General features: G+C 43.9%; 1 protein-coding gene across 3 annotated transcripts in view; it reads right to left on the bottom strand.

The window, feature by feature from the left end:
* Nucleotides 1-25794, bottom strand: part of LOC140462810 (copine-1-like) — a 99266-nt gene that overhangs the window by 11830 nt on the left and 61642 nt on the right. For 2 of the 3 annotated variants that reach the window (XM_072556134.1, XM_072556135.1), the window contains exons 2-13: nt 23319-23472; nt 18572-18751; nt 17056-17130; nt 16131-16202; nt 13649-13732; nt 10751-10840; nt 8912-9010; nt 7587-7670; nt 6902-6961; nt 1392-1525; nt 1232-1286; nt 92-143 (exon numbers count right to left, since the gene is read on the bottom strand). In XM_072556134.1, the coding sequence (XP_072412235.1) occupies nt 92-143; nt 1232-1286; nt 1392-1525; nt 6902-6961; nt 7587-7670; nt 8912-9010; nt 10751-10840; nt 13649-13732; nt 16131-16202; nt 17056-17130; nt 18572-18751; nt 23319-23450 (1117 nt within the window). In that variant the 5' untranslated portion in view covers nt 23451-23472. Of the gene's footprint in view, nt 1-91; nt 144-1231; nt 1287-1391; nt 1526-6901; nt 6962-7586; nt 7671-8911; nt 9011-9059; nt 9156-10750; nt 10841-13648; nt 13733-16130; nt 16203-17055; nt 17131-18571; nt 18752-23318; nt 23473-25794 lie in introns of those variants that run through there. The other variant, XM_072556133.1, reaches the window with a different exon arrangement.

The following is a 25794-nucleotide window of genomic DNA, read 5'->3' on the forward strand; positions in this document are numbered from 1 at the left end:
GGAAGACACACTGAACAAAAAGCACATTGCGCTACACTTGCCTTCCTTTCTACTCCGTGACCTCAAACAGACAGATGGAGAAATTTCCTACCTTGACAGTATGGGTTGGTGGCATTAAAATTCAAGGAAAACTCATGGGAAACCTGCAGGAAATAGGAAACAACAATTAGGTTTAAAATCTTCCTCACTGAAATTCTCTCACCAACCTTTTGCCCTCACCCCCAGGTTCACCCCTTCCCATTGGGTCAATGCCCTGTACCTACATTACTCAGTGATCAATCTCACTCCTAGATCACAGGATAAGACAGGCTTGGAGCACATTGCCTGCATGTGTGATGGAGTCAAAAAGTATGGTGTTGGCAAAGCACAGCCAGGCCGGCAGCATCCGAGGAGCAGGAGAGTCGACGTTTTGAGCATAAGCTCTTCATTAGGATGCATGATTGAAGCATTTAAGAGGCCAGTGGGTGATTATTTACATAGAAACAATGAGCAAGGGTTATGGTGCAAAAGCAGGAGAATGTCGCTAAGTTGTAATATTCAGTTGGAGAGCTGGTGAAGACAAGATAGGCTGAATGGCCTCCTTCTGTGACTGGGTAAGATGACAATGGCCCAAACAGCAGATTGCCCTACAGAGCTGATCCAGAGACCCATTAACTGTTCAGCCTGAGGCACCGGAGTTCCACTGGGGTGTGGCAGCTTCTCTGTTGGAAGCTCAAGGATATAACGTGATGGTTAGTTTCAGATCGATAGCACCAGTTCAGAAGGAGATTCGGAGATCCTGGGGATTGATGTACTTCAACAGACAAGTTGCATGTTGTGACTTTTCAGAAAATGGTGGTTAGACAGTGGCACGCCCTTTAGTTTTGTGCACCAAGTCAGGTTGCAGACTCAGGAGCAGTCAGTCAGTCAAGTAATAAAAAGTGTTCATTTCGATAAAGTTAGGTCACAGATATACCATGTGGCATTCTCAACCTTAAAAACAAGATACAGACTCAATGGGCTGAAGGGCCTTTTCAATATGATTCTATGAAATGCAGCAGTAAATCTATAGCGCGTGGAGAATGCAGTAATGATATCTACACTGTAAATTCTTCCATGGTAAATGCATTTCAGTATCATAACTGAATAATCATAAGCAGAAAACAACATGGAGAAAGTTTGTAACAATGCAATGCATAAGACACAGCACCACCCCTGCAAACCCAGGGCTGTGCCTCTCCGTTGCTCTTACCTTCCAGTCAGGAGGAACTTGAGCCCCAAACCCAAAAGCAGGAAACAGCTTATCTCTGTGGACACAGGGAGAGCAATGATGAGGCAGAACTCAATACACTCAGTGGGTTCTCATGTCATTAATCCACCAGCCAACAGTGTCCTGAAAACAAGGAACTTACGTATCGTAATCCTGCACAACCTGCCCGACAGACCAGATGGCAGTCAGGTACTCGTTGACTCCATTCGGGCTGATGTAATGTAGCGAGTCTGAGGAGCGGGGATCTCCGTTTGATCCAGTGAAGTCGACACCGACCTGAGAAAGGGGAAAAGTTGTGGAATACATTCAGTGAAAAGATGCAACATCATAAACTGCACTCCCAGAAAAACAAATTCTGAAGTCCATATGCACGTCCTGTTCGCAAATCTCCTGCTGTTAACACTCTAACATCCCACATTTAGAATAGAGGTTTCCAAAATAAACAGGTCATGCTGGAACGCCACTTTCCCATCTGTAGCACTGTTACATCGTCTCAACTGTACAGCCTCCTGTACCCTCCATCAAACCAACACTCTCTCCTTCCGTACTGTTTTGAAATTAACTTGATTTAATATTCATCATTAAAGTCAAGGAGTGACTAACTTGATGGAGTCATACTCTATGACTGAGGCTCTTTGGCCAACTACATCTATGCCAACTAACAAACACCAAACCACACAGACTCCATTTTGTTCACAGCCTACTATGCTCTAGCAATGGAGATAATGGAGACTAAAATCGATCTGATCCACTCTGAAGACGACTTCTGGTTCCACTTCACCTGATGCTGGCCCTTCTTTTCTCCTCACAGTTATTAACACCACAAGAAACTGACTTGTTCAAAACGGTCCCCCCCCCCTCAGCTTGAACCTGTGCCATCTTGTAGGTGACCTCCCCACTGTGGGAGAAAGCCTCTGACTTTCCAGCCTCTCTCTGCCTCTCAATTTTGTGGATCTGTCAGGTCACCCTTCAGCCTCTGTCTTTCCAGTGAGAGAGTATCCAATCTCTCCTCAGTAACCAGGCAGCATCCTGGTAAACATTCCTTGCACCCTCTCCAAAACCTTCATGTCAGCTGGCAGTGTGGCAATCAGAACCGCACACAGTTTTCCAAAAATAGCCTAACTAAAATTTTGTACAGCTGCAACATAACTTGCCAATTTTTATATTTGATGCCCCGGCCAATGAAAGCAAGGTTGCTGTATGCCTTCTTGACCACCTTATCCTCTATAAAGGAATAAGTTGATTAGGGATAGTCAACATGGTTTTGAGAAGGGTTAGTCATGCCTCACAAACGTTATTGAGTTCTTTGAGAAGGTGACCAAATAGGTGGACGAGGGTAAAGTGGTTGAGGTGGTGTATATTTCAGTAAGGCGTTTGAGAAGGCTCCTCACGGTAGACTATTGCACAAAATGGATTGAGGGCGATTTAGCAGTTTGGATCAGAACTTGGCTAACTGAAATAAGACAGAGGGTGGTGGATGATGGAAAATGTTCATCCTGGAGTTTAGTTATTAATGGAGTACCGGAAGAATCTGTTTTGGGTCCACTGCTGTTTGTCATTTTTATAAATGACGTGGATGAGGGCATAGCAAGATGGGTTAAGTAAATTTGCAGATGACACTAAGGTCAGTGGAGTTGTGGATAGTGACGAAGGATGTTGTAGATTAGAGAGACACATAGATAAGCTGCAGAGCTGGGCTGAGAGGTGGCAAATGGAGTTTAATGTAGAAAAGGATGAGGTGATTCACTTTGGAAGGAGTAACAAGAGTAACGACTACTGGGCTAATGTTCAGATTCTTGGTAGTGTAGATGAGCAGAGAGATCTCTGTGTCCATGTACATAGATCCCTGAAAGTTGCCACCCAGGATAATAGGGTTGTCAAGAAGGCATACAGTGTATTAGCTTTTATTGGTAGAGGGATTGAGTTTCGGAGCCATGAGGTCATGCTGCAGCTGTACAAAACTCTGGTCCTGCTGCACTTAGAGTATTGCGTACGGTTCTGGTCACCGCATTATAGGAAAGATGTGGAAGTTTTGGAAAGGATTCAGAGGAGGTTCACTAGGATATTCCATGGTATGGAGGGAAGGTCTTATGAAGAAAGGCTGAGGGACATGAGGCTGTTTTCATTAGAAAGGAGATTGTTGAGAGGTGACTTAATTGAGACATATAAAGGTAATCAGAGGGTTAGGTAAAGTGGACAGTGTGTGTCTTTTTCTTCGGATGGTAATGGCTAGCACGAAGGGGCATAGCTTTAAATTGAGGGGTGATAGATATCGAGAGACATCAGCAGTAGTTTCTTTACTCAGAGAGTAGTTGGGGTATGGAACGCACTGCCTGCAACAGTTGTAGACTCACCAACTTTAAGGGCTTTTAAAATGGTCATTGGATAGACATATGGATGAAAATGGAATAGCATAGGTTGGATGAGCTTCAGATTGGTTCCACAGGTTGGCACAACATCAAGGGTCAAAGGGCCTATTCTGTGCTGTAATGTTCTTATCCATCTGTGTTACCACTTTCAGGGATCTGTGGACCCATATGCCCAGATCCCCCTATTTGTCAATGCTCCTCAGGTTTCTGCCATTTCTTGTAATATTAACATTTAAATGTGATCGTCTAAAACTCATCACCTCACATTTGTCAGTATTAAACTCCATCTACCATTTCTCTGCCAGAATCTGTAATTTATGTATATCCCACCGTATCCTCTGATAAACCTGCTCAATATCTGCAACTCTGCCAATTTTGGTGTCATCCACAAACGGACTAATCAGACCACCTATATTTTATTCCAGATCGTTTAAACATATTACAAACAACAGAGGTCCCAGCACTGAGCCCTGTGGGACACCACTAGTTACTAAATTCTGGGAAGCACTTTTCTATCGCTACTCGGTCTTCTATGACCGTTCCAGTTCTGTATCCATCTAGCCAGTTCACCCCGGATCCTAGGAGAGTCTACCTTCTGTAGCAGCCTGCCATGAGGTACCTTATCAAATGCCTTACTAAAGTCTGTGTAGACAATATCCACTGCCTCTACTGCAATCATTTTTGTCATCTCCTCAAAAAACTCAAAGTGGTGAGACACGACTTACCCCACACAAACCCATTCAAGCCCATTCATTTCCAAATCTGAATAAATCTTGTCTCTCAGTATCTTCTCCAACAGCTTTCCCACTGCTGATGTCAGGCTCACCGGTCTGTAATTACCTGGATTATCTCGGTTTCCTTCTTAAACAAAGGAAGGACATCCTCTGGAACCTCGCCTGAGGCCAAAGAGGATGTAAATATATTGGTTAAGTCCCAGCTGTTCCAACTTTTACCTCCCACAGTATCCTGGGAGAGATCCTTGTTTACCTTAATGCATTTCAAGACACCCAGCACTTCTTCCTTCATTATATTGACCTGCCCAAGAGTATTCATACACCTTTCCCTAACGTCAACATCCCTCTCTTAGGTGAATACCGATATAAAGTACTCTTTAAGGATCTCACCCACTTCCTCTGGGTCCACACATAACCTCCTTCCTTTATCGTAAAGTGGGCCTGCTCTTTCCCTAACTACCCTCTTGCTCCTAATGTATGTATAAAATGCCGTGTGATTCTCCTTAACCATGCTGGCCAAAGACATTTCATCGCCCCTTTTAGCCCTCCTGATTCTCCTTTTGAGCTCCTTCCTACTTTCTCTCTATTCTTCAATGGCTTTGTCTATTTTTTTGTTGCCTAGCCCTTTGGAGTGCACTTCCTTTTTTTTAAATTAAGCTGATAATTTGCCCACTCACCCAAGGTGCCCAATTCCTGCCATTCCTGTCCTTCATTTTCACAGTGCCCATCCTGCACTCTAACCAACTGGTCCTTATAAGACTCCCACATGTCAGGTATGTATTGACCCTCAAACAGCTGCTCCCAATCCACATCCTCACTGGAAGTTTGATTACCTAGCCAGGCTCATTTCCCAACTCCAAATCCGGTGTGGCCCACTCATTCAACTATCCACATGCTGTTTCAAACAACCTTCCAGGACTCACCAAATTGGTCCCCGTTTAAACCCTAAGCATTAAGTGAACCCCAGTCAACACAGTGGAAGTTAAAATCACCCACCTCAACAACCCTTTTATTTTCACATCTTTTCAGAATCTGTCTACATATCTCTTCCTCTATCACCCACTGGCAGTTTGGAGCTCTGTAGTACAATCCCAGCATTGTGACTGCACCCTTCCTATTCCTGAGGTCTACCCATAATGCCTTGATCCAAGATCCTGCCAGGGTGTCCTCCCTCTACACAGCTGTGATTTGCTCCCTAACTATTAATGTAACTCCCTCACTACTTCTGCTTCCTCTTCTGTTTCATCTAAAACATCAATATCCCAGAACACTAAGCCGCCAACCCTGTCCCTCTTTCAGCCATGTCTCTGTGATAGCAACACCATCATAATTGTAGAATACTGAAAGAGATTGATTCCCTCAGTAGGGATGTCCACACAATACATGAGCCATCTTTCTATCCAGATGCTGTTAGACCGACTGACCAAAACCCACAACATTCCTGACCCTCACTTCATTCTGTTAAAGGACAGAAAGCAACACTTTCCAAATCAAACACTGCACACAAAAAAATCCTGACCTTTTGTATCAGCCTCACTCAAACCAGAGTGACTGAATTATCTTTTTAAATATAAATGCCCACACCCTTAAACAAAATTATGTTAATATTAATTGTCTGTGTATAGTCCCTGAGGTGGGAGCTACAGACTGAGAGTGTTTTGTGAGGTCACTTCAGAGGTAAGCTAATGACCAGTGTAGCCTATTCACCAACTGATCCAGGACAGAGAGATTAATCACTGATCAGTGCATGTACAGGGAGGTGGGACTGAAACTAGGGGGTAAAATAAACTATTGTGGACAGAATTTCAAACAGAGATTTCCAATGCAATTGTTGTTTCCTACTGCCTTCAGGTTTTCCTTGAATTTCCAGCCCAACAACCCATTCTGCCAAAGTACAGGTCGTTTTGCTATAAGGTCCATTTCATTAATGCCAATTTGCTATAACACAACTGACAAATCGGGGACACTGTTTCTAAAGTGTAAACCTTTAAAGCCTGTATTGCTTATAATGCGGTTCTGGTCCTATTAGTTTAAATAGTGCTGCTATTTCATGATTTTCTTATAACACGGGATTGCATGAAAACGGAACTCCCGCGTTATAGCAGAACCAACTGTAGATAATTGGTACGGGACTGGAGTCCCATATAAACCTAACCTGCCGAAGGATGGGCAGCTTTCCTTCACTGTAAGGTATCAGTGAACCAGGTGTACGCTGCTATCTTCATGGTCACTTTCACTAAAAAACATCCCTTTATTTGTGGGCTTTGTCGAACCGTATCAACCTTCTGAAACTAACAGGTTGGGAATTGAACTCCTGCTCTCTAGTTTACTGATGAGATGCACTTTCATGGATCTTAGTTTCTGACCTGTACATATTAGAATAGGAAGTTCTCCAGTGTCAACCACTACAAAACTATCAACTTCAGCCTCAAGTTCAGTACATGGCCTGTAAGATATCACATAACGACGACAGTTTAGGGATAACCCACTCTCTAAACCACTACCTTAGTGCATTCAAACTCACTCAAATACCATTGAAATTTACTTACTGTGAAATTAATCTGACATCCACCCATAACGTAATCCAGGAAGGAGTATTCAGTTTCCAGCTGTTAAATAAAACAAGGTGGAATTAGTACCACTTGTGGATGCTGGTCTCTGAAAATGTGGGCAGAGACAGAATCTATTCCCTGTGCAGTGAACTCCAGGACAGGGGACAGAGTTGCAAGCATAGTGTTTGGTTGTTCAGGGATGAAATCGGGAGGCACCTTTTCATATGCAAACCAAAAAAAAATGTAGAGGTACTGAGAGCCAATTAAAAGCTACAAGTGAAGACTTCAGATTCTTATTAGAGCAGAGAATCAAGGTGGGGAAACAGAATTGAGCTAGTGATTAACCATTATCTAACTTAACAGCAGAGCAGGCCGGAGGGGCTGGAGCTGTGGAGGGGCTGAATGATCTCCTGCTGGAGCTGTGGAGGGGCTGAATGGTCTCCGGCTGGAGCTGTGGAGGGGCTGAATGATCTCCTGCTGGAGCTGTGGAGGGGCTGAATGATCTCCTGCTGGAGCTGTGGAGGGGCTGAATGGTCTCCGGCTGGAGCTGTGCCAGTACAGCTAACGCTGAAGGCCATTAACATTTTATAATGTGATCAGGGAGCAGCATGGTTCTAACAATGAGTAGATTCTTCCACAAATTCAGACTGTTCCTGGGAAATATATTTCAGGATTTACATACCTTGCAAGATCGAACCCGAATAATGCCAGAGTTCTTGTAGCTCTTCTTCTTTTTCTTCTCTGGGTTAATGCATTCAAACTCAATCTTCAGGGGAACAACACACCAATCAGAAAATGGCACTTTGTATAATCACACATTTCAATTCTTCACTCCAGACCTAGACTCCATCCCCATCACCCATCTTCCTTCAGCTAGATACAGTAACAAGTTTTTCCATCTAATTTGCTGACCATCTCTCGAGCCCAATAGCTTCACTTCCCTCTTGTATTGATGACCTTTTCCACAATGGCTGTCATTTTCCTACTACAGGATGAATGTCGTGAAACTTGAAAAGGTCGAGAAAAGATTTACAAGGATGTTGCCAGGGTTGGACGGCTTGAGCTATAGGGAGAGGCTGAATAGGCTGAGGCTACTTTCCCTGGAGGGTCGGAGGCTGAAGGATGACCTTATAGAGGTTTACAAAATTATGACAAGCTACCTTCCCCAGGGTAGGGCAAGTTCAAAACTAGAGGGTTTAGGATGAGAGGGGAAAGATTTGTAAGTTGCTAAAGGGCAACTTTTTCATGCAGAGGGTGGTGTGTGTATGGAATGAGCTTACGACATTTAAAAAAGCATCTGGATGGGAGGTTTATGACTAGGAAAGGTTTCAGAGGGATGTGGGCCAAGTGCTGGCAAATGGGGCTAGATTAATTTAGGATATCTGGTCAGCATGAATGAGTTCGACTGAAAGGTCTGTTTTTCTGTGTGACATGGAATGATTCTTATCATCTCTTTGTCAGGGACCAGACCTGTGGATCTCCTACCTTCTTTTCCTACTACAATCTGCAGGCTTTGAAAACCCTAGCTTGACACCAGCTGCTTCTTTAATGGGCGGAATATTCTATTTTGGTTACAAAGCTCCCTTGAAAACCTGAAACCAGCATCATTCCCAAATCTGCATAGTTCCTGTTTTCCTATTTGTTTATCTCCACTGTCTCCTCTTGGACTGAGATCAAGTCCTCACCAGAAAACCCTGTGCTCAAGTGGGCAGTTCTTCTTTCTGTGGAGCTGTACCCCACTGTGACTAACCTGACCTCCCCCTAAAAAGGTGCAGAGGAAGTGGGGAGGGGAGGGAAAGAGGAAGTGAAGAAGGAAGAAAGCACCTGAAAAAGAACGAAGAGTCTGGGAAGGTGCAAACAAAACCAGAAATTTACAGGACGGACAAGCCAAATTCACAAAAACAGCAAACAACACCGCAGCATAACACAGGGTCTGAAGAAGGTGGGGTTCTAAAATAAAAAAAGCATATGCCACCTAATTGATTGAGAAATTAAGAAGGTTCTCACCGGATTCCCCATTTCCACTTGCTGTAGCTTAGAGAAGTTAGTTTCAAAAAGGCCTATCAGATCATGAGAGCCATCACCATCATAGTCAGAGCAGGTCACCTACAGGGAAAAGAGGACAGCCAAGATGGAGAATTAGACAGGGCCTCACCACTTGGTTCTCTGCTTCCAACAGTTTCTGAGCAGGAGCTGTGCACTCCCCTATCAAATCGGAGCCTGTGCTTTCATCCTTATCGTTAATAGCCACCTGACATCAAACAAACACACAGTAAGTGCAGAGTGAATATGCTTGGGGGAACGGGGGGGTCACAGAGATGAAGATGGCGGCCCTTTCAAAAAGGGATAAGGCAGCTTCATGATTCACCTCACCAGGATTCACACCCCAGCCCAGCGGAGGAGACACGTGGGGCATCGGAGATCCACAGCCTTCAGTCATCAATCACTTGGTGCACCAAGACTGGTGAAAAGCTATTTAACTGCGCAAGCATCACAGCCGAACACTTTCCTATCTCCATCCAACGTCAGCACAAACAGTGTTTAGGACAAGTCCCCGGGGTGAAAGTGGTGAGCAGTTGCTGATTTTCTGTTCCCCTCCAATGCCCAAATCCCTTCCCTATCGAGGGGAATTGAGATTGGTTGGAATGTTCCACAACAGCAGGTCAGGTAACCCAGAACAGACAGAACTGGGTTGGAAAATCAGAGAGTGGACAATGCAATAACCAACAGAGCTGCCTGGAGAGAGAGCTGGTGTACCCAGGTAATTGTAGGCAGAGCAGAAGAAATAGGAGCAATAGACCATTCAGACTATTGAACCCACTTTGCCATTTAACACAAGCTTGGCTAATCTAGGGCTTTAATTCCACTTTCATGCCCCCTCCCCACACCTGATTTTCTGAAAGTCCGAAACACTCTCTAACCCAGCTTCAAATATATTCAGTGGCGGAGCATCCAGAGTCCCCTGGAGTACCAAATGTACACGATTCACAACCCAGTCAGCAAAGAGACTTCTCATCCCAGTCTGAAATGACTCGGAGGCCTGGGCTCCGGATCTTGGATTTCCTGCCCAGCGAAAACAATCTCTGAGCACCAATCCTACCCAGCCCCTTCAGAATTTAAATCCCCACTTCTTCGATTGCTCTGCCCCTCTGTAAATCACTGCCCAGAACCACAGAAACAACAACTAGTGTGCAGCCAGCTCCAACAGGAGCTAACAGAGGAGCTGGGAGCAGGCTGGTGGGCTTTATACCGGAGGCTCAGGGAACCATTCAGACAAACTGCACTTCAAAAGCTTTAAATATCCACAATCCAGAGTATCGTTGATGTGTAACCTGGACCAAGGTGAGATGGCATGAAAGTACAGATGCTTTCACTGTGCTGGAACAGGCTTGAGGGGCTGAATTGCTTCCTCTTGCTCCCATGACTCAGAGCATGAAATATCCAAGGAACTGGGTAAACCTAGGACAGCATAACACCATATCATTTAAATAGATGTATTAACTGCTCAGGAGAAAGTGAGGACCGCAGATTCTGGAGATCAGAGTCAAAGAGTGTGGGGCTGGAGGCGACATGATTGCAGGAGAATCCCGATTCCTGATGAAGGCTTTATGCCAGATGTTTCAACTCTCCTGCTCCTCGGATGACCAGCTGTGCTTTCCCAGCACCACACTCTTTGAATAAATGAAATCCTCCAGTTACAGCTCCATTGAAGTGTCCATTTCCTGCCAGTAGCTCCCCAGTCACTGGGCACAGATTTAAATTCCTGGACTGCTTAAGGGGCCAGCTCCCAAACAGAACCACCTGGAAACTCGGGAATGCTCCACAGAAAGGACTCAGCAGTTGTACCTTAATGGGCTTCTGCATATCTCCATTACACAGCGACTGCAAAGAGACAGAGAAAGGCTTCCAGTTTGGATTCAGATTGTTCTTAATAACCTGCAACCAACAGTAGAGGAAGAGAATGCTGTTAGAACATCAGAACCAATGTCGACATCCTTCCCTACAAGAAGCCACAATCAGAACAGGAAGCCATTCAGCACGTTACGTCTGTGCTAACTCTTGATAGAGCAACCCAGTACTCCTCCTCTTTCCTCAGGACTGAAAATATTTATCCTTCAACTTTCATCCAAATCTCTCTTGAACGGTATTGTTAAGTCTGTTCCCACTACTGTCTCAGAGATGCACTCCAGATCACAGCAGAGTAAAAAATAAAACCACTTCCGGTTCTTTTATCAGTTACGTTGTAACTGTGCCTTCATATTGCCTATCAATGGAACTGTATTTCCCTAATGACTTGATTAATTCCAGTCACTACATCTGCACTCTCTCCCCCCATAAACTTCCCTGCTCCAAATAGAACAGTTTCAACTTCACCATATCCATGTAACTTGAGACTCTCATCCCTGTTAGTGAACAGTCCATATCGGTGCTGGAAATCCAATGTAGCATCAGTGGGGATGGTTAGGAAGGCCCTGAAGCTGAACTTTAAGTAACTGGCTGAACTGGAACTGCTGGTTTTCACTGGCAACCAGTCCAGTGACTTCTCAAATCACACAGAGTGCTCACCCCAAGCTACAGCTCTGCAGTAACTGTATTGGTCAATCACAGAAAGGTGTGAGAGAAACAAGGTTATATTGTAGAGGATTTCAAGGATGCTAACATTAACTGGGATTGCCTAATGTGAAAGGATCAGACAGGTTGGCAGTTTTAAACTCTAAGAAAAAGATTTGACTCTTAACTCTATCTATGCCTCTCATAATTTTATAGACTTCCATCAAGTCTCCCCTCAGCCTCCACTGCTCCAGAGAAAACAACCTGAGTTTTTCTAGCCTCTCCTTGTAGTTCATACCCTCTAATCCAGGCAGCATCCTGGGAAACCTCTTCTGTACCCTCTCCAAAGCCTCCACACCCTTCCTGTAATGTGGTGACCAGAATTGAACATAATATTCCAAGTGTGGCCTAACCAAAATCTTATAAAGCTGCACCATGACATCCTGACTCTTGTACTCAATTCCCCAACCAATGAAGGCAGCATGCCGTACACCTTCTTTACCACCCTGTCTCCTTGCGTTGCCACTTTCAGGGAGTAATGGACTTGAACCCCACGATCCCTCTGTCCATCGATGCTGTTCAGGTCCTGCCATTAACTGTATACTTTTCCTTAACATTTGATCTCCTGAAGCATAGCACCTCGCACTTCCCCAGATTAAACACCATCTGCAGCTGATCCATATCCCACTGTATCCTTTGATAAACTGTCTACATGATTCATAACTCCACCAATCTTTGTATCGTCTGCAAACTTACTATCCCAACCATCTACATTGTCATCTAAGTCAGTCTTATATGTATCACAAACTGCAGAGGTCCCAGTATGGATTTCTGTAGAAACCCAACAATCACAGACCTCCAGCCTGAAAAACATCCTTCCACCATTACCCTCTGATTTCTATGGACAAGCCCATTCTGAATCCACGCAGCCACGTCACCATAGATCCCAAGCATTTTAGTCTTTTGGATGAGCCTACCATGAAAGACCTTGTTGAAATCCTTACTAAAATCCACTGCCGTACCCTTAATGACTTTTTTGAGGTGACAAAGGTGGTCAGTCAAGTCAGCACAAAGTAATGCTGACTGTTCCTAATTAATCCATGCCTTTCTAAAAAGCTTGTAAATCCTATCCCGAAGAATTCTCTCTAACAGCTTCCCAACCACCAACGTGACCATCACCAGTCTATAGTTTCCTGAATTTTCCCTATTTCCCTGCTTGAACAGAGGAACAACATTAGCTACTCACCTGCCCTCTGGGACCTCTCCTGGGGGTAATGAGAAAACAAAGATCTTGGTCAAGGTAATTACAGACCAGAGGCATCGACAGTAGATTGAGAGAATATTTTCCCTATGGTAGACATGTCTAAGGAGAAATGTTTTCCCCCAAAGGGTGGTAACAATATGGAATGTGCTGCTTGACAGAGTGGTGGAGGCAGGTACTCCCACAACATTTAAGCAGCATCTGGATGGGCCCTTAAAATACCAGGGTTTAAGAGGCTATGGACCAAGTGCAGGTAGATGGTTTTTGTTGGTCGGCATAGACATGGTAAGCAGAAGGGCCTGCTTCAATGCTGTATGACTCTGACTCTTGAACCTTGAACCTCCAAGACAGCAACCCAGAAAAGCCTACCTGGACTAGTTTCTCACCAGGTCAAATGATAATGGTAAAAGCAGAGAGCAAAGCTACATAAACAAAACAAAGTCACTCCACTACCTGTTACACAATGCTCGACCCCATGGTCAATAATAGACCTGCCAAATTTAAGGGCATTTAAATAGTCTTTGGATAAATATATGGATGAAATTGGAATAGTTTAGGTTGGGTGGGCTTCAGACTGGTTCCACAGGTCAACACAACATCGAGGGCTGAAGGGCCTGTACTGCGCTGTAATGTTCTTTGTTCTATTTCCAGCAGTATCTTCAGTTACTCACCCAAAGCCTCTCATCAGTATTAAAGTAAAAAGTAGTTTTTCAGACTTTCAGAACATTTTAATGCAACAGAATGCTAATCTATATATTTATACACAAAACATGTACTATATACAGTTATCTATATGTAATGGAAGGCAGAATTGAAGGGAAACAGAGTGGGTCAATTCTCTCTGAGAGTGTCTGCACAGGCAATCTGAGTCAAGCAGCTTGTATCAATGGGGAACATTACACTTTGTTTTGGTTAGATTAAAATGTCATTACCTCTGATCGGTAAGCTAGTTGCCATTTGTCACCATCTCCCTGCCTGTAGAGCTCCAGAAATGGATCAGATTTCCCCATGAAATCCTTTAAAGGTAAAAATAAAGTTCACCAAACAAAATATTGCAAAATATTCCAATTAACTTTCATGTGCACATTTTATTGGCATCCCACCCAGTGACAACAGTATGCACCATCTACAGGACACAGTGCAACAACTCACACAGATTCCTTCAGCAGCATGTTCAAAACCCACAACCACTACCACCCTGAAGGAGCAGATGCTTAGGAACACAATGACCTGGACTACCTTGGCTTGGAGCTATTAAGGGACCTTTCTTTTCTTTTGGACTTTGTAAGGAAATAGAAGTCTGGCACTCTTAAATAGTTGAGATGCTGGGAGAGTTTTGCAGCTTGGAAAAATCGTGTGCGCACATTTTTAGCTGTGCAAGATAATGTTGCTTTTCAAAGCAGAGAGATTATTACTTTGAAACCTAATGTCATCAAGAGCTAAGACAACCTAAAGACAGCCTTCAGATTGGTTGAGCAGGGTTTGAGCAATGTGACCTGTAGGTTTTTTTCTATCTGAAGTCAATTATTAACTTATAAGTATTTCTGTAACCATGGCAATGAATTAGCTTTTGAAGACTGGCTGTAGAGTGAATGGACTTGGTGCATTACTAAATTGTCTTTTGTTTATATTGTCTCACGGACCAGCCTGGTAAATAATGGGGCATCAAAGACGTGTGTGTTTGTTCTGGAATCTGTTTTTGTTTAAGGTTAAGGGAAATGCCTGTAGCTGAGGGGGAGCGACTTCTAGTTTCACTGGCATGAAAGAGAGGTTGATGCCAGGTCCATACCAGCCATGATCATGTTAGATGGAGAGCAAGTTTGAGGGGCAGAATGGCCTACTCCTGTGCTTATTTCCTACATTTCGATGTGTAACTTTGAGCTTGAGAAATTTATCGAACTGGATGGCTGTTTGCAATACTGCCCCTGAGAAGGGGCTGACAGATACAATTAATCTGTTACCTTGAAGGGAACAGGCCCAGTGAAGCTCAGGTGTGTGGTCATTCCAAGAAGAAGCTATCACAGTTAAGAGTCCAAAAGGTGAAGTCACAAGCAACTCAAACTTACTTAGATTTTTGATACAGGTGCATGCATCATACAAATTGTGTCTTGGGAACTGTTTTAGGGTTGTTTTGGATATTATATGAAGCAGTTTTGTTTCATTTCAACTTAAAAAAGGATGTTTTGGGATTAATGTGATTATGCTTTTACTGCATGTTTAAAATATTTGAATTACAAATTGTTAGTCTAGATTATTCTATTTTAGCTACCAGCCTTTTGTAATATATTTCCATTTTGCTGTGAAAGCAAAATTTTTTTTTTAGATTAGATTAGATTACATACAGTGTGGAAACAGGCCCTTTGGCCCAACAAGTCCACACCGCACCCGCCGAAGCGCAACCCACCCATACCCCTACATCTACCCCTTACCTAATACTACGGGCAATTTAGCATGGCCAATTCACCTGACCTGCACATCTTTGGAGTGTGGGAGGAAACCGGAGCACCCGGAGGAAACCCACGCAGACACAGGGAGAACGTGCAAACTCCACACAGAGAGTCGCCTGAGGCGGGAATTGAACCCGGATCTCTGGCGCTGTGAGGCAGCAGTGCTAACCACTGTGCCACCGTGCCGCCCACAAAATCTACAGCATTTCATGTCTGTGTTCTTGTGAGAGAACAATTCATTAAAACCAAAACAAATGAACATCAAGTCAAGTTTCTGTCTGGGATCTGACTGTCCAGTGGATGTCAGTTGGGTTTACATCGGTTACAACAGAGTCACTTCCCGTTGATGATATAACCTGGCCTAAATTGCTTTTGTCCCAACTCGTGGTCAGTCAGGCAAATTGATCTTGTGATGGCTTGTGAAACAATGCAGCAATGATTATTAAGTTAAAACGTGACACAAAGAAACAAAAGAGCTTTTATACCACACCCAAAACACTCTGGGAACTTCCTTCCCAAAAGCACTATGGGCATCCCCGTACAAATGGTTTCAACGGTTCAAGGTGACAGATCATCACCACTATCGCCTTCTCCAGGGTAATTAGAAATGGACAGTAAATCTGACATCCCAAAGGAAACAACTGTAGGGAAGAGAACATTTGAACTCAGGATGGGATCAATCAGCTCAGGGTCGTCTTTATGGCCAGCCCCCATCAGTAATCCAGTGGACTAGGAAAGGTCTTGCAGGAAACAGATCTGGAAGCTTCCTACTTTTACTTATTGGGTTGACCAGGAAGGCCTCTCCCATTGTACATTCCTCGTTCTCAAATGACACACACATTACAATAATCAATTACAATCTCATATTACACAGAACCGTGTATTTTAAAACTTGTCTCCTCACGTAGCTGCAACTGAAGTGAAAGGTTAGCTCCAGCACAAATACTTGACAGAGAATGTTTAGCACCTTGTTTTCCAGGTTTCTTGCTTCCAGTTGTAGAACTGCAGACCGTTTATCCCGGATCTCCTCAGCTACTACCTGAGCACAGACATAAAAAAGCACCACACCAGAATTGAAAACTCAAAGTCTCAATGGGATCTTACAGGATGTTTTGGCATATGCTCTGTCAGGAGTTTATTCAGAGTATTCAACGAGGTCCATTAGATAGAGTAAAGCTCCTCTATACTTTATCTAACACTGTGCAGTCCCTATCCTAGGAGTGTTTGATGGGGACAATGTAGAGGATGCTTTACTCTGTATTTAACCCCACGCTGTCCCTATCCTGGGAATGTTTGATAGGGGACAGTATAAAGCTCCATCTACATTGTCTCAAAAAACGCATTGCAAACCTCAACAGCATTTATCACTAAGTGCCTTCTAAACTCTTGGATTGCAGACTGCATTTAGCTTGCAAGCTGATACTTTTCATGAATTAGATTTCAAGAGTGGACAGTGAACTTCAGTGAACTTCTACCCTTTTACTTTAAGCAGGCTCCAGAGATAAGCAGCTGAACACATTCACCATCCAATCTATTCAGGTTAAAGCCCTAGCTCTCATAGCCACTACAAATGAAATTCTAATCAATTGATAAGATTGTATTATTTGAACGTTTATACTGTATTAAAAAGAATGTAAAAGCTTTAAAATATGCTATATATTGACTCAAGATAACCCACTGCCTTGACTGATTGTTCCGCAGCCAAACTGATACAAGGATATTGTAGGTTCCACATTTCCAACTAACTACCCGTGCTGCAGCAAGGACCCTATCTCTCCTCATCTGGGCAGATGAAAGAACAGAAGAGATCTACAGAACCTGAAGCCCACATGGAATTATTTTGCATTTGCAGGGGGCAAAGCGAAAGGATGCTGGGTTGAGGGTTAACTTACAGTGATATTCCCTTTTCCAGCCAACTTCCCCTTCTTCAATTGTAGAGGCCGAGTGAATGACTTACTGGAGACAATCTGAAAGGTACGGGAAAAGGGTGAGTGGAACAGAAAATGCACCAATCCCAAACTCCTCTCTCCCTCTCTGATAACCCTGCACCAATCTCAAACTCATCCCTCTCTCTCTCCCTGACAATTCTACATCAAACTCATATCTCTCTCTCTCTCTGATAACCCTCCACCAATCCCAAACTCATCCCTCTCTCTCGCCAACCCCCCCATAACCCTGCACCAATCCTAAACATCACTGTCTCATCATAGCCCTGCATAGATCACAAACTAACCCCATTGTCTCACTCTCTCCCTGATAACCCTGCACCAATCCCAAACTCGTCCCCTTTTCGCTCTCCCTGATAATCCTGCACCAATCCCAAAATACTCCCTCTCTCTCTCTCTCTCTCTCCCCCCTTAGCTCTGCATCAATTCCAAACTAATCCCTCAGTTTCACACTCTTCCCATAGTTCTCAACTCCTGATACCTCAGAAACTAACAGAATTTTATGGGGAATTGACAGCTGTCATATTATCACCAACTTTGCAGACAGGCTGATGAGTGGTGAGGATGTCAAAGACTCTACAGACAGATGTAAATAGGTTAGGTGGGGGCAGAAACTCAGCTGATGGAATGAAACATATGGGAGTGTGAGGTCATGCACTTTTGCAGGAAGAATGGAGGAGCTGAATATTATTTAAATAGAGGAAGACTGCAGAAAACTACAGCCCAAAGGGATGGAGTCCTCACCAATGAATCATTAAGATACTAGATTCCAAGTTCAGCAGGTTATAAGGAAGGCAAATGGAATGTTGGCCTTTACTTCAAAAGGAATGCAATATAAAGTAGGGAGGTTGAGCGAAAAACTGTAGAAGGCACCAGTCAAGCTACAGCTGGAATAGTGAATGGTTTTGGATGCCTTATCTAGGGAGAGGAAAACTGAGCAGTGGAAACAGGCTAGGGATGGTGCATCAGGTTGATCCTGGGTATGGAGAGATTCCCTTATAAAGTGAGTGGGTGGGAAGGTTGGACTTGTATCCATTGGATTTCAGAAAAATCAGAGGAGATTTTAAAGGAAACGCACAAGGTTCTTAGAGAACTTGATAGGGTGGATGTAGAGAGGTTGCTGTCCCTGTAGAATCTAAGACCAGGCAGCACAACATCAGAATAAGGGACTGCACAGTTAAGACAAAGATGAGGTGGAATTTCTTCTCCTAGAAGAGTGTGAATCTGTGGAATTCTTTACAACAGAGCACTGTCAAGGCTGGGTCATTAAGTATTTTCAAGGCTGAGATAAGCATTTTTAATCAGTGATGGAATTAAGGGTTATGGGGGAAAAGGTAGGAAGGTAGAAATGAGGATATTAGAGAGACAGTTCTGTTGGGATTTTTAACATACAAATGAAGGAGGACAGGCAGTAAACGCAGGATCCCTGAAGGTAAAGGAGTCAAACACAAAAGGTACTTACCTGGCCCAGTGTACACTCAACTCCTCCCAGATAGTCATCATCACTCAGATTTATGGATTTATTGTCAATATCATAAATGCCAAACTTCAGTTTCTGCACACGCTCAAAGAAATAATCCACCTCCAGCTTCTTGGCAAACTGGGGACTCTGGCAGTTTTTAACCCTCTCTGTTCGGTCCAGCTGTGGGTCAGAGACCAGTGGAATTAGTCATGTACCATTTGTCATTAAAGGCAAAATAACAAGTCTGTCCTGCTGAGATGCTGTAACATGGTCTTTATTCAGTGAGAGTCTTGGTTCACAGGGCAGCTTGCTCATTTCAGAGTCTAAAAGCCCTTGAGTTCACACTCTGAATTGGCCAACTCCAAACAGTGCTAAGGGAGTACTGTTCTGTAGGAGGTGTCATCTTTAAATCAAAGACATTAAACCAAAGCCTCTTCCATCCTCTCAAAAGAATTTGAAAGATCACAATACATATTAAAAAAAGCAGAGGAATTTTCTGATGTCTTTGACACTTTAACATTCAATCGTTATCTAAGTGCCAATGACTTAGTCCTGTATTTAATTTCTGTCTAGGAGAAAGTGAGGACTACAAATGCCAGGATCAGAATCGAAAAGTGTGCTGCTGGAAAAGCACAGCAGGTCAGGCAGCTTCCAAGGAGCAGGAGAATCGATGTGTCCGGCATTAGCCCTTTCTGCTGAAGGAAATTCTCCTGCTCCTTAAAAGCTGCCTGACCTTCTGTGCTTTTCAAGTTGAAAACTCTGGCACTGAAATTTATCTGTAGGAGCTTGCTGCGCATAAATTAGGTCCACATTTCCATATTTTCAACAGTAAATAATTGTCTGTTAAGTTCTTCAGGACATTAAAAGGTGTCAAAATTGATAAATAAGGACATGGTAGGTGAATTGTACCAGAATTCTGCATTGGTCTTCCCTCGAGATGATATAAGTAACATCACAGAAATTCAAATCAGAAAGTGGAAGACACTGAAGAAAATATCACCAGGGAAGTGGTACTGAGTAAATAAAAGTAAAGGTAATCAGGGTTTGGTTAGCTCAATTGCCTAGGCGGTTGGTTTGTGATGCAGAGTGAAGCCAATAGAGTGGCGTCAATTCTTGCAATGGCTGAGGTTACCATGAAAGGCTCTCTTTCTCAACCACTCCTCGCCTGAGGCATGGTGACCCTCAGGTTAAACCACCATCAGTCATCTGTAATTAAAGAGTAGCCTCGAAGATCTGGTAGGACTAGGATGACTTTTATATAGCGAGTATGTTGATGGAGTTGTGGGCTGACATGCATTTGGGGTCTGACGGGCTTCATCCTGGAGTCTTCACAGAACTGGGCAGTGAGATAGCGAGGGCATTGGTTCTAATGGCCAAAACTCCCTAGATTCAGGAATGGTTCCATTAGATTGGAAGATAGCAAATGCTTTCTGCCACCTTGCTTTATTCCAGGAGGAAAACAGGAAATTACAGGCCGGTTTACATCTGTCACAGGGAAAGGTTAGAAGCCATATAAACACATTATTATGGTGCATCATTACAAAGACACGTCACATTTAATGTTTGCGTGCTTTGAAGGATTCTGGACACCAGGATTATACTTAGAGGTCAATGAAAGGACACTGGAACTTGTTTTCTAAAAAGGCATTGCTTAGTCGTCACAGGGGGCTTGTTTACTGCAGAGAACCTGCCTGGATTTTATGACAGTCAGATTGTGATGCTGGAGATTGTTTGGACTTATTGTTTTGTGGGCAGTCTGCAGGGAGCCCGGTTTGGCGGGGGGTGGGGGGGGGTGTGTGTGCGGAGGTTGAGGCTTAAACATTTGTAGTTGCGTAATACAATTTAATGGGTTAAGAGAATTTTACGTCTTTGTTGAATAAGTTTTGAAATAGAACATAAAACGTTAGGGCGCAGTACAGGCCCTTTGGCCCTCTATGTTGCGCCAGCTTGTGGAACCAATCTGAAGCCTATCTGTCCTACGCTATTGCTTGTACACCCATATATTTATCCAATGACCATTTAAATGCCCTTAAAGTTGGCGAGTCTACTCCTGTTGCAGGCAGTGCATTCCATGCCCCTACTACTCTCTGAGTAAAGAAACTAATCTCTGACATCTCTCCTATATCTATCACCCCTCAATTTAAAGCTATGTCCCCTCATGTGAGTCATCACCATCTGAGGAAAAAGGCTCTCCCTGTCCACCCGATCTAACCCTCTGATTATCTTATATGTCTCAATTAAGTCACCTCTCAACCTTCCTCTCTCTAACGAAAACAGCCTCAAGTCCCTCAGCCTTTCCTTGTAAGACGTTCCCTCCATATCAGGCAACATCTACGTAAATCTCCTCTGAACCCTTTCCAAAAGCTTCCACATCCTTCCTATAATGCGGTGACCAGAACTGTATGCAATACTCCAAGTGCACCAGAGTTTTGTACAGCTGCAACACGACCTCTTGGCTCCGAAACTCAATCCTTCTACCAATAAAAGCTAACACCGTATGCCTTCTTAACAACCCTACCAACCTGGCAACTTTCAGGGATCTATGTACACGGACACACCGAGATCTCTCTGCTCATCTACACTACCAAGAATCTTACCACCAGCTCAGTACTCCGAATTCCTGTTGCTCCTTCCAAAGTGAATCACCTCACACTTTTCTGCATTAAAACTCCATTTGCCACCTCTCAGCCCAGCTCTGCAGCTTATTTATGTCCCTCTGTAACCTGCAAGAACCTTCAGCACTATCCACAACTCCACCGACCTTAGTATCATCCGCAAATGTACTAACCCATCCTTCTACGCCCTTACGTACGTCATTTATAAAAATGACAAACAGCAGTGGCCCCAAAACAGATCCCTGTGGTATCCTACGAGTAAGTGAACTCCAGGATGAACATTTCCCATCAACCACCACCCTCCTTCAGCTAGCAAACTTCTGATCCTAACCGCTAAATCACCCTCAATCCCATTCCTCCGTATTTTGTGCAATAGCCTACCGTGGGGAATCTTATCAAATGCCTTACTGAAATCCAAATACACCACATCAACCGCTTTACCCTCATCCACCTGTATGATCACCTTCTCAAAGAACTTCAAGCCAGGAACATCTTGAATAAGTTGGGTGAACATGCAGCATAGTTTGGTACCTGGGACGTCGGTGTTGTGGCCATTTTGGAGAAGTGTAGAGCAGGGACAGGAATGGTCATTGCAGGCTCCGGCATTTAAATGTTTCAGTAAGAACAGGGAAGATGATAAAGGAGGGGAAGGGGTGGCATCGTTAGTCAAGGACAGCATTACGGTGGCAGAAGGTTAGTATGGGCTGACATTAGAAACAGGAAAGGAGAGGTCACCCTCTTGGGAGTTTTCTGTAGGTCTCCGAATAGTTCCAGAGATGTAGAGGAAAGAATAGCAATGAGTTCTGGACGGGAGCGAGGGTAACAGGGTAGTTGTTATGGGGTCCTTAACTTTCCAACTATTAACTGGAAATACTATAGTTTGAGAACATTAGATGGATCAGTTTTTGTCCAAATGTGTGTAGGAGAATTTCCTGACACAGTAAGTAGACAAGCGTTTCGTCTGCTTGTTTGGGTTTGTTGCTGCGAAATGGGCACCTAATGAACACAGTCCGCCAAAAGCGGGCTACACTACCAGTGCTTCATCCGGAGGCTCACTGAAGAAGGTGTTACCTAGTATGGTGATGAAAAGATCTGAAAACGAACCTCGCAGCTCAGTGAGCAAACCTACATCCAGAACTTCAACCTGAGCTACAAATCTTCTCAAAACTCCCTATCATGACCCTCTCTCACTAGTATCCTCACATACAGATGAGGAATGACACCACTTTGACTGGGACAACACATCCATCCTCGGACAAGCCAAACACAGACACGCACGAGAATTCCCAGAAGCATGGCATTCCAACTAGAACTCTATCAACAAACACATTGACTTGGACTCCACTTACCACCTCAGAGAAAGAACAGAAAATAACATCACAGGAAACAATGTAACCGCAGGAAATTACATCAACAACCCCAGGAAACCCAAATATAAATGTAAACCGGATACACCACCAGTGCTTCGTCCGGAGGCTCACTGAAGATGTTACTTAGTATGGTGACGAAACGTCTGAAAAAACCTTCCAGCTCAGCAAGCAAACCTACATCCAGAATGATCTGTCACAGGGGTCAGTGTTGGGACCTCGACTTTTTACAACTTAGATCGATGATTTGGATGAAGGTATCAGAGGTAGAATTGCTAAACTTTCTGATCATACAAAGATTGGTAGAAAGGTACATTGCAAAGAGGTTATGAGGAAACTCTAAATATAGATACTGTTAACTGCGTGGGTAAAGGTCACCCCACCCCACCAAACAGTTTCCATAAACCCATCCAGAGGCCTGTGCATTGATTTTTCTTGGTGCCAAGGTCCTAAACACCAAGAGATCCTGCTTATAGATCTCCACAACTCTCCTCCTTGAAGTGCTCCCTCAAATTTACCTCTTTGACCAAGATTTTAGTCACTTGCCCTAAAATCCCTTATGGGGCTTGATATCATTGTTTGACAAATATTGCTGAAGGAGTTGGAGGGGTTTTGCTACCCAAATAGCTCTATATAAATGCAAAGCTGTTTTAGTCACTAAAGGACTATGAGATTTTAATGGAATAAAACCTTACAAAGTGAGAGCATGCTACTTATTCCAAATCACTTCAGAACTCCCAAAGGGTACCTCAAAGACAGCATTACCTCCATCCACTGGTCGCCTGCCTCAGTGTTTTGAAGTAAAACACATAGTGGGTCTGACATTGAACCAACATCTTTGTCCATCAAATTCTCACAGGAAATGGTCAACTGTACTTTTGTCACACAATGTGCCATCTTGGAGAAACGACTGTACGTTCTTAAAGAGAAGAAAAAACATAATTAAAAAGGCCATTGGTACACAGGTGAAAAGTCCTCAACAATTATAAATACGGTTGGTTCTCTTACCAGGTTCATTCAAATCACTGAATTATCAGGAAAAAAAAATGAACGGTCATGTGAAATTTACCTATAGATTGCATTTTATCCCCACCTTGCTGCAAATGTTGGAAAATTAAAAATCACTTAATATACAGTCTACACCTGCAGCCTCAAACTTAAAAGAATTTTCAAGCCTACAAAATGATTAATGTTCCAATTGTTTATTCTGTAACCGCCCGGGATCAATACTCATTCAGGAGACCAGAATAATACCTAGCTCCTCCTCTTGTCCTTACAGCACAACATTCAATTTTGCAATCAAGCCAACCACTTCAACCCACTCTCCCACTCTCCCAAGGCCATGCAAATACTGAGCCTCCTCCACCGCCAAATTCCAGCCACCCACCAACTGAAGGATGAACACCACCTCTTCCACCTTGGGACCCTTCATCCACGTGGCATCAACGTGGACTTCACTAGTTTCCAAATCTCCCCTGCCCCGAGATCCAATCCTCCAGCTCAGCACCACCCTCCTGACTTGTCCTACCTATAGGCTCCAATGTCCCCACCTATCACAATTACACCCACATATCGCCTTCCCACCTACCTTCCTCCAGCCCCACACCCACATTTATCTCTCATCCCCCCCTTCCCCTTCCACATTCCTGATGAAGGGCTTATGCTGGACTCTCCTGCTCCTTGGATGCTGGACAGAAGTGGGTACTGCAGAGGCTGGAGATTAGAGTCAAGATTAGAATGGTGCTGGAAGAGCACAGCAGGTCAGGCCTCAGATGCTGCCTGACCCGCTGAGCTTTTCCAGCACCACTCTGCTCCTCGGATGCTGCCTGACCTGCTGAGCTTTTCCAGCGCCACCCTTTTTGACTTTGACTCTCCAGCATCTGCAGTCCTCACTTTCTCCCAACAGTACTGAGAGTCTACCTTTAACATATGGGCTGCAGAAGTTTGAAGCAGCCACTTTCTCAAGGACAAAATATGGCTGGCAATAAATATTGGTCTCACTAATGACACCCACAACCACAAATCACTAAAATAAGTGGTATTTACTGCTCACGCGCAATGAAAAATGATAGAAACTTTACATTACTGCTGTAATAATTCATACTAATTAGTAGTGAGAAACCTCCGACTGCATGCACTACCAGATCAAAGCCAAGGAGGAAGCATTCTTCCTATTTCCACACAAAGGCAGGTGGAATTTTAACTCCTACAGAGTGTAGTCACTGAGAGCATTCAAGGGTGTGACTGATGGATTTCCGTTGGGCAAAGGTATTGTTGGAGGATCAAAAGGCAGGCTAATGGAATTGCTCACAGATTGGCCACCATCTGACTCAAAACACAGCGCAAGCAAGAGGTTGAATCACCAATTCCTGCTCTTAATTAAACCAGTCCAATGATCTATTTAACAAAACATGTATTATGCATGAGCCAACAGACTTTCCTGTGATAGCCTACATTACAATCCAGTCCAAGCATCAGCTGCAAATTAGTAAACCGTGCTCTTGATTCAAGTCAGCAGTCATGGGTTCAATTCCCAGCCCAGACACAAGGCAGGTATGCCCAGCATGGTACTGAGGGAGAGTCGTCCTTGTCGGAGGTGCTGTCTTTCAGAAGAGAAATTGGATGCAGGTCTCACCTGTCCTGTCTGACAGGTTATTCCAGGTGCTATTTTAAAGAGCAGAGCTTTCACTCCAGGAGGGCTGGCTCAGTGGTTAGCACTGCTGCCTCACAGCGCCAGGGACCGGGGTTCAATTCCAGCCTCAGGCCACTGTGTGGAGTTTGCAATTTCTCCCCGTGTCTGCGTGGGTTTCATCCAGGTGCTCCGGTTTCCTCCCACAGTCCAAAGATGTGCAGGTCAGGTGAATTGGCTATGCTAACCATAGTGTTAGTTGCACTAGTCAGGGTATGTGTAAGGAAATGGGTCTGGGTGGGTTACTTTTCGGAAGGTCAGTGTGGACTTGTTGGGCTAAAGGCCTGTTTCCACACTGTAGGGAATCTAATCTAATCATTATCAGAGAGGGGAAAAAACAAACAGAAATTCCTGGAAAAACTTAGCAGGTCTGGTAGTATCTGTGGAGAGAAATTAGAGTTAACGTTTCAGGTTGCAAGAACTTAGGATCATTGAACCCGAAACATTAACTCTGATTTCCTTCCACAGAGGCTGCCAGACCTACTGAGCTTTTCCAGCAATTTCTGTTTCTGATTTACAGCACCTGCCGTTCTCTCTTTTTTTTTAATTTAA

Source organism: Chiloscyllium punctatum, chromosome 37, assembly GCF_047496795.1.
Source record: "Chiloscyllium punctatum isolate Juve2018m chromosome 37, sChiPun1.3, whole genome shotgun sequence".
Classification (NCBI taxonomy): Eukaryota; Metazoa; Chordata; class Chondrichthyes; order Orectolobiformes; family Hemiscylliidae; genus Chiloscyllium; species Chiloscyllium punctatum.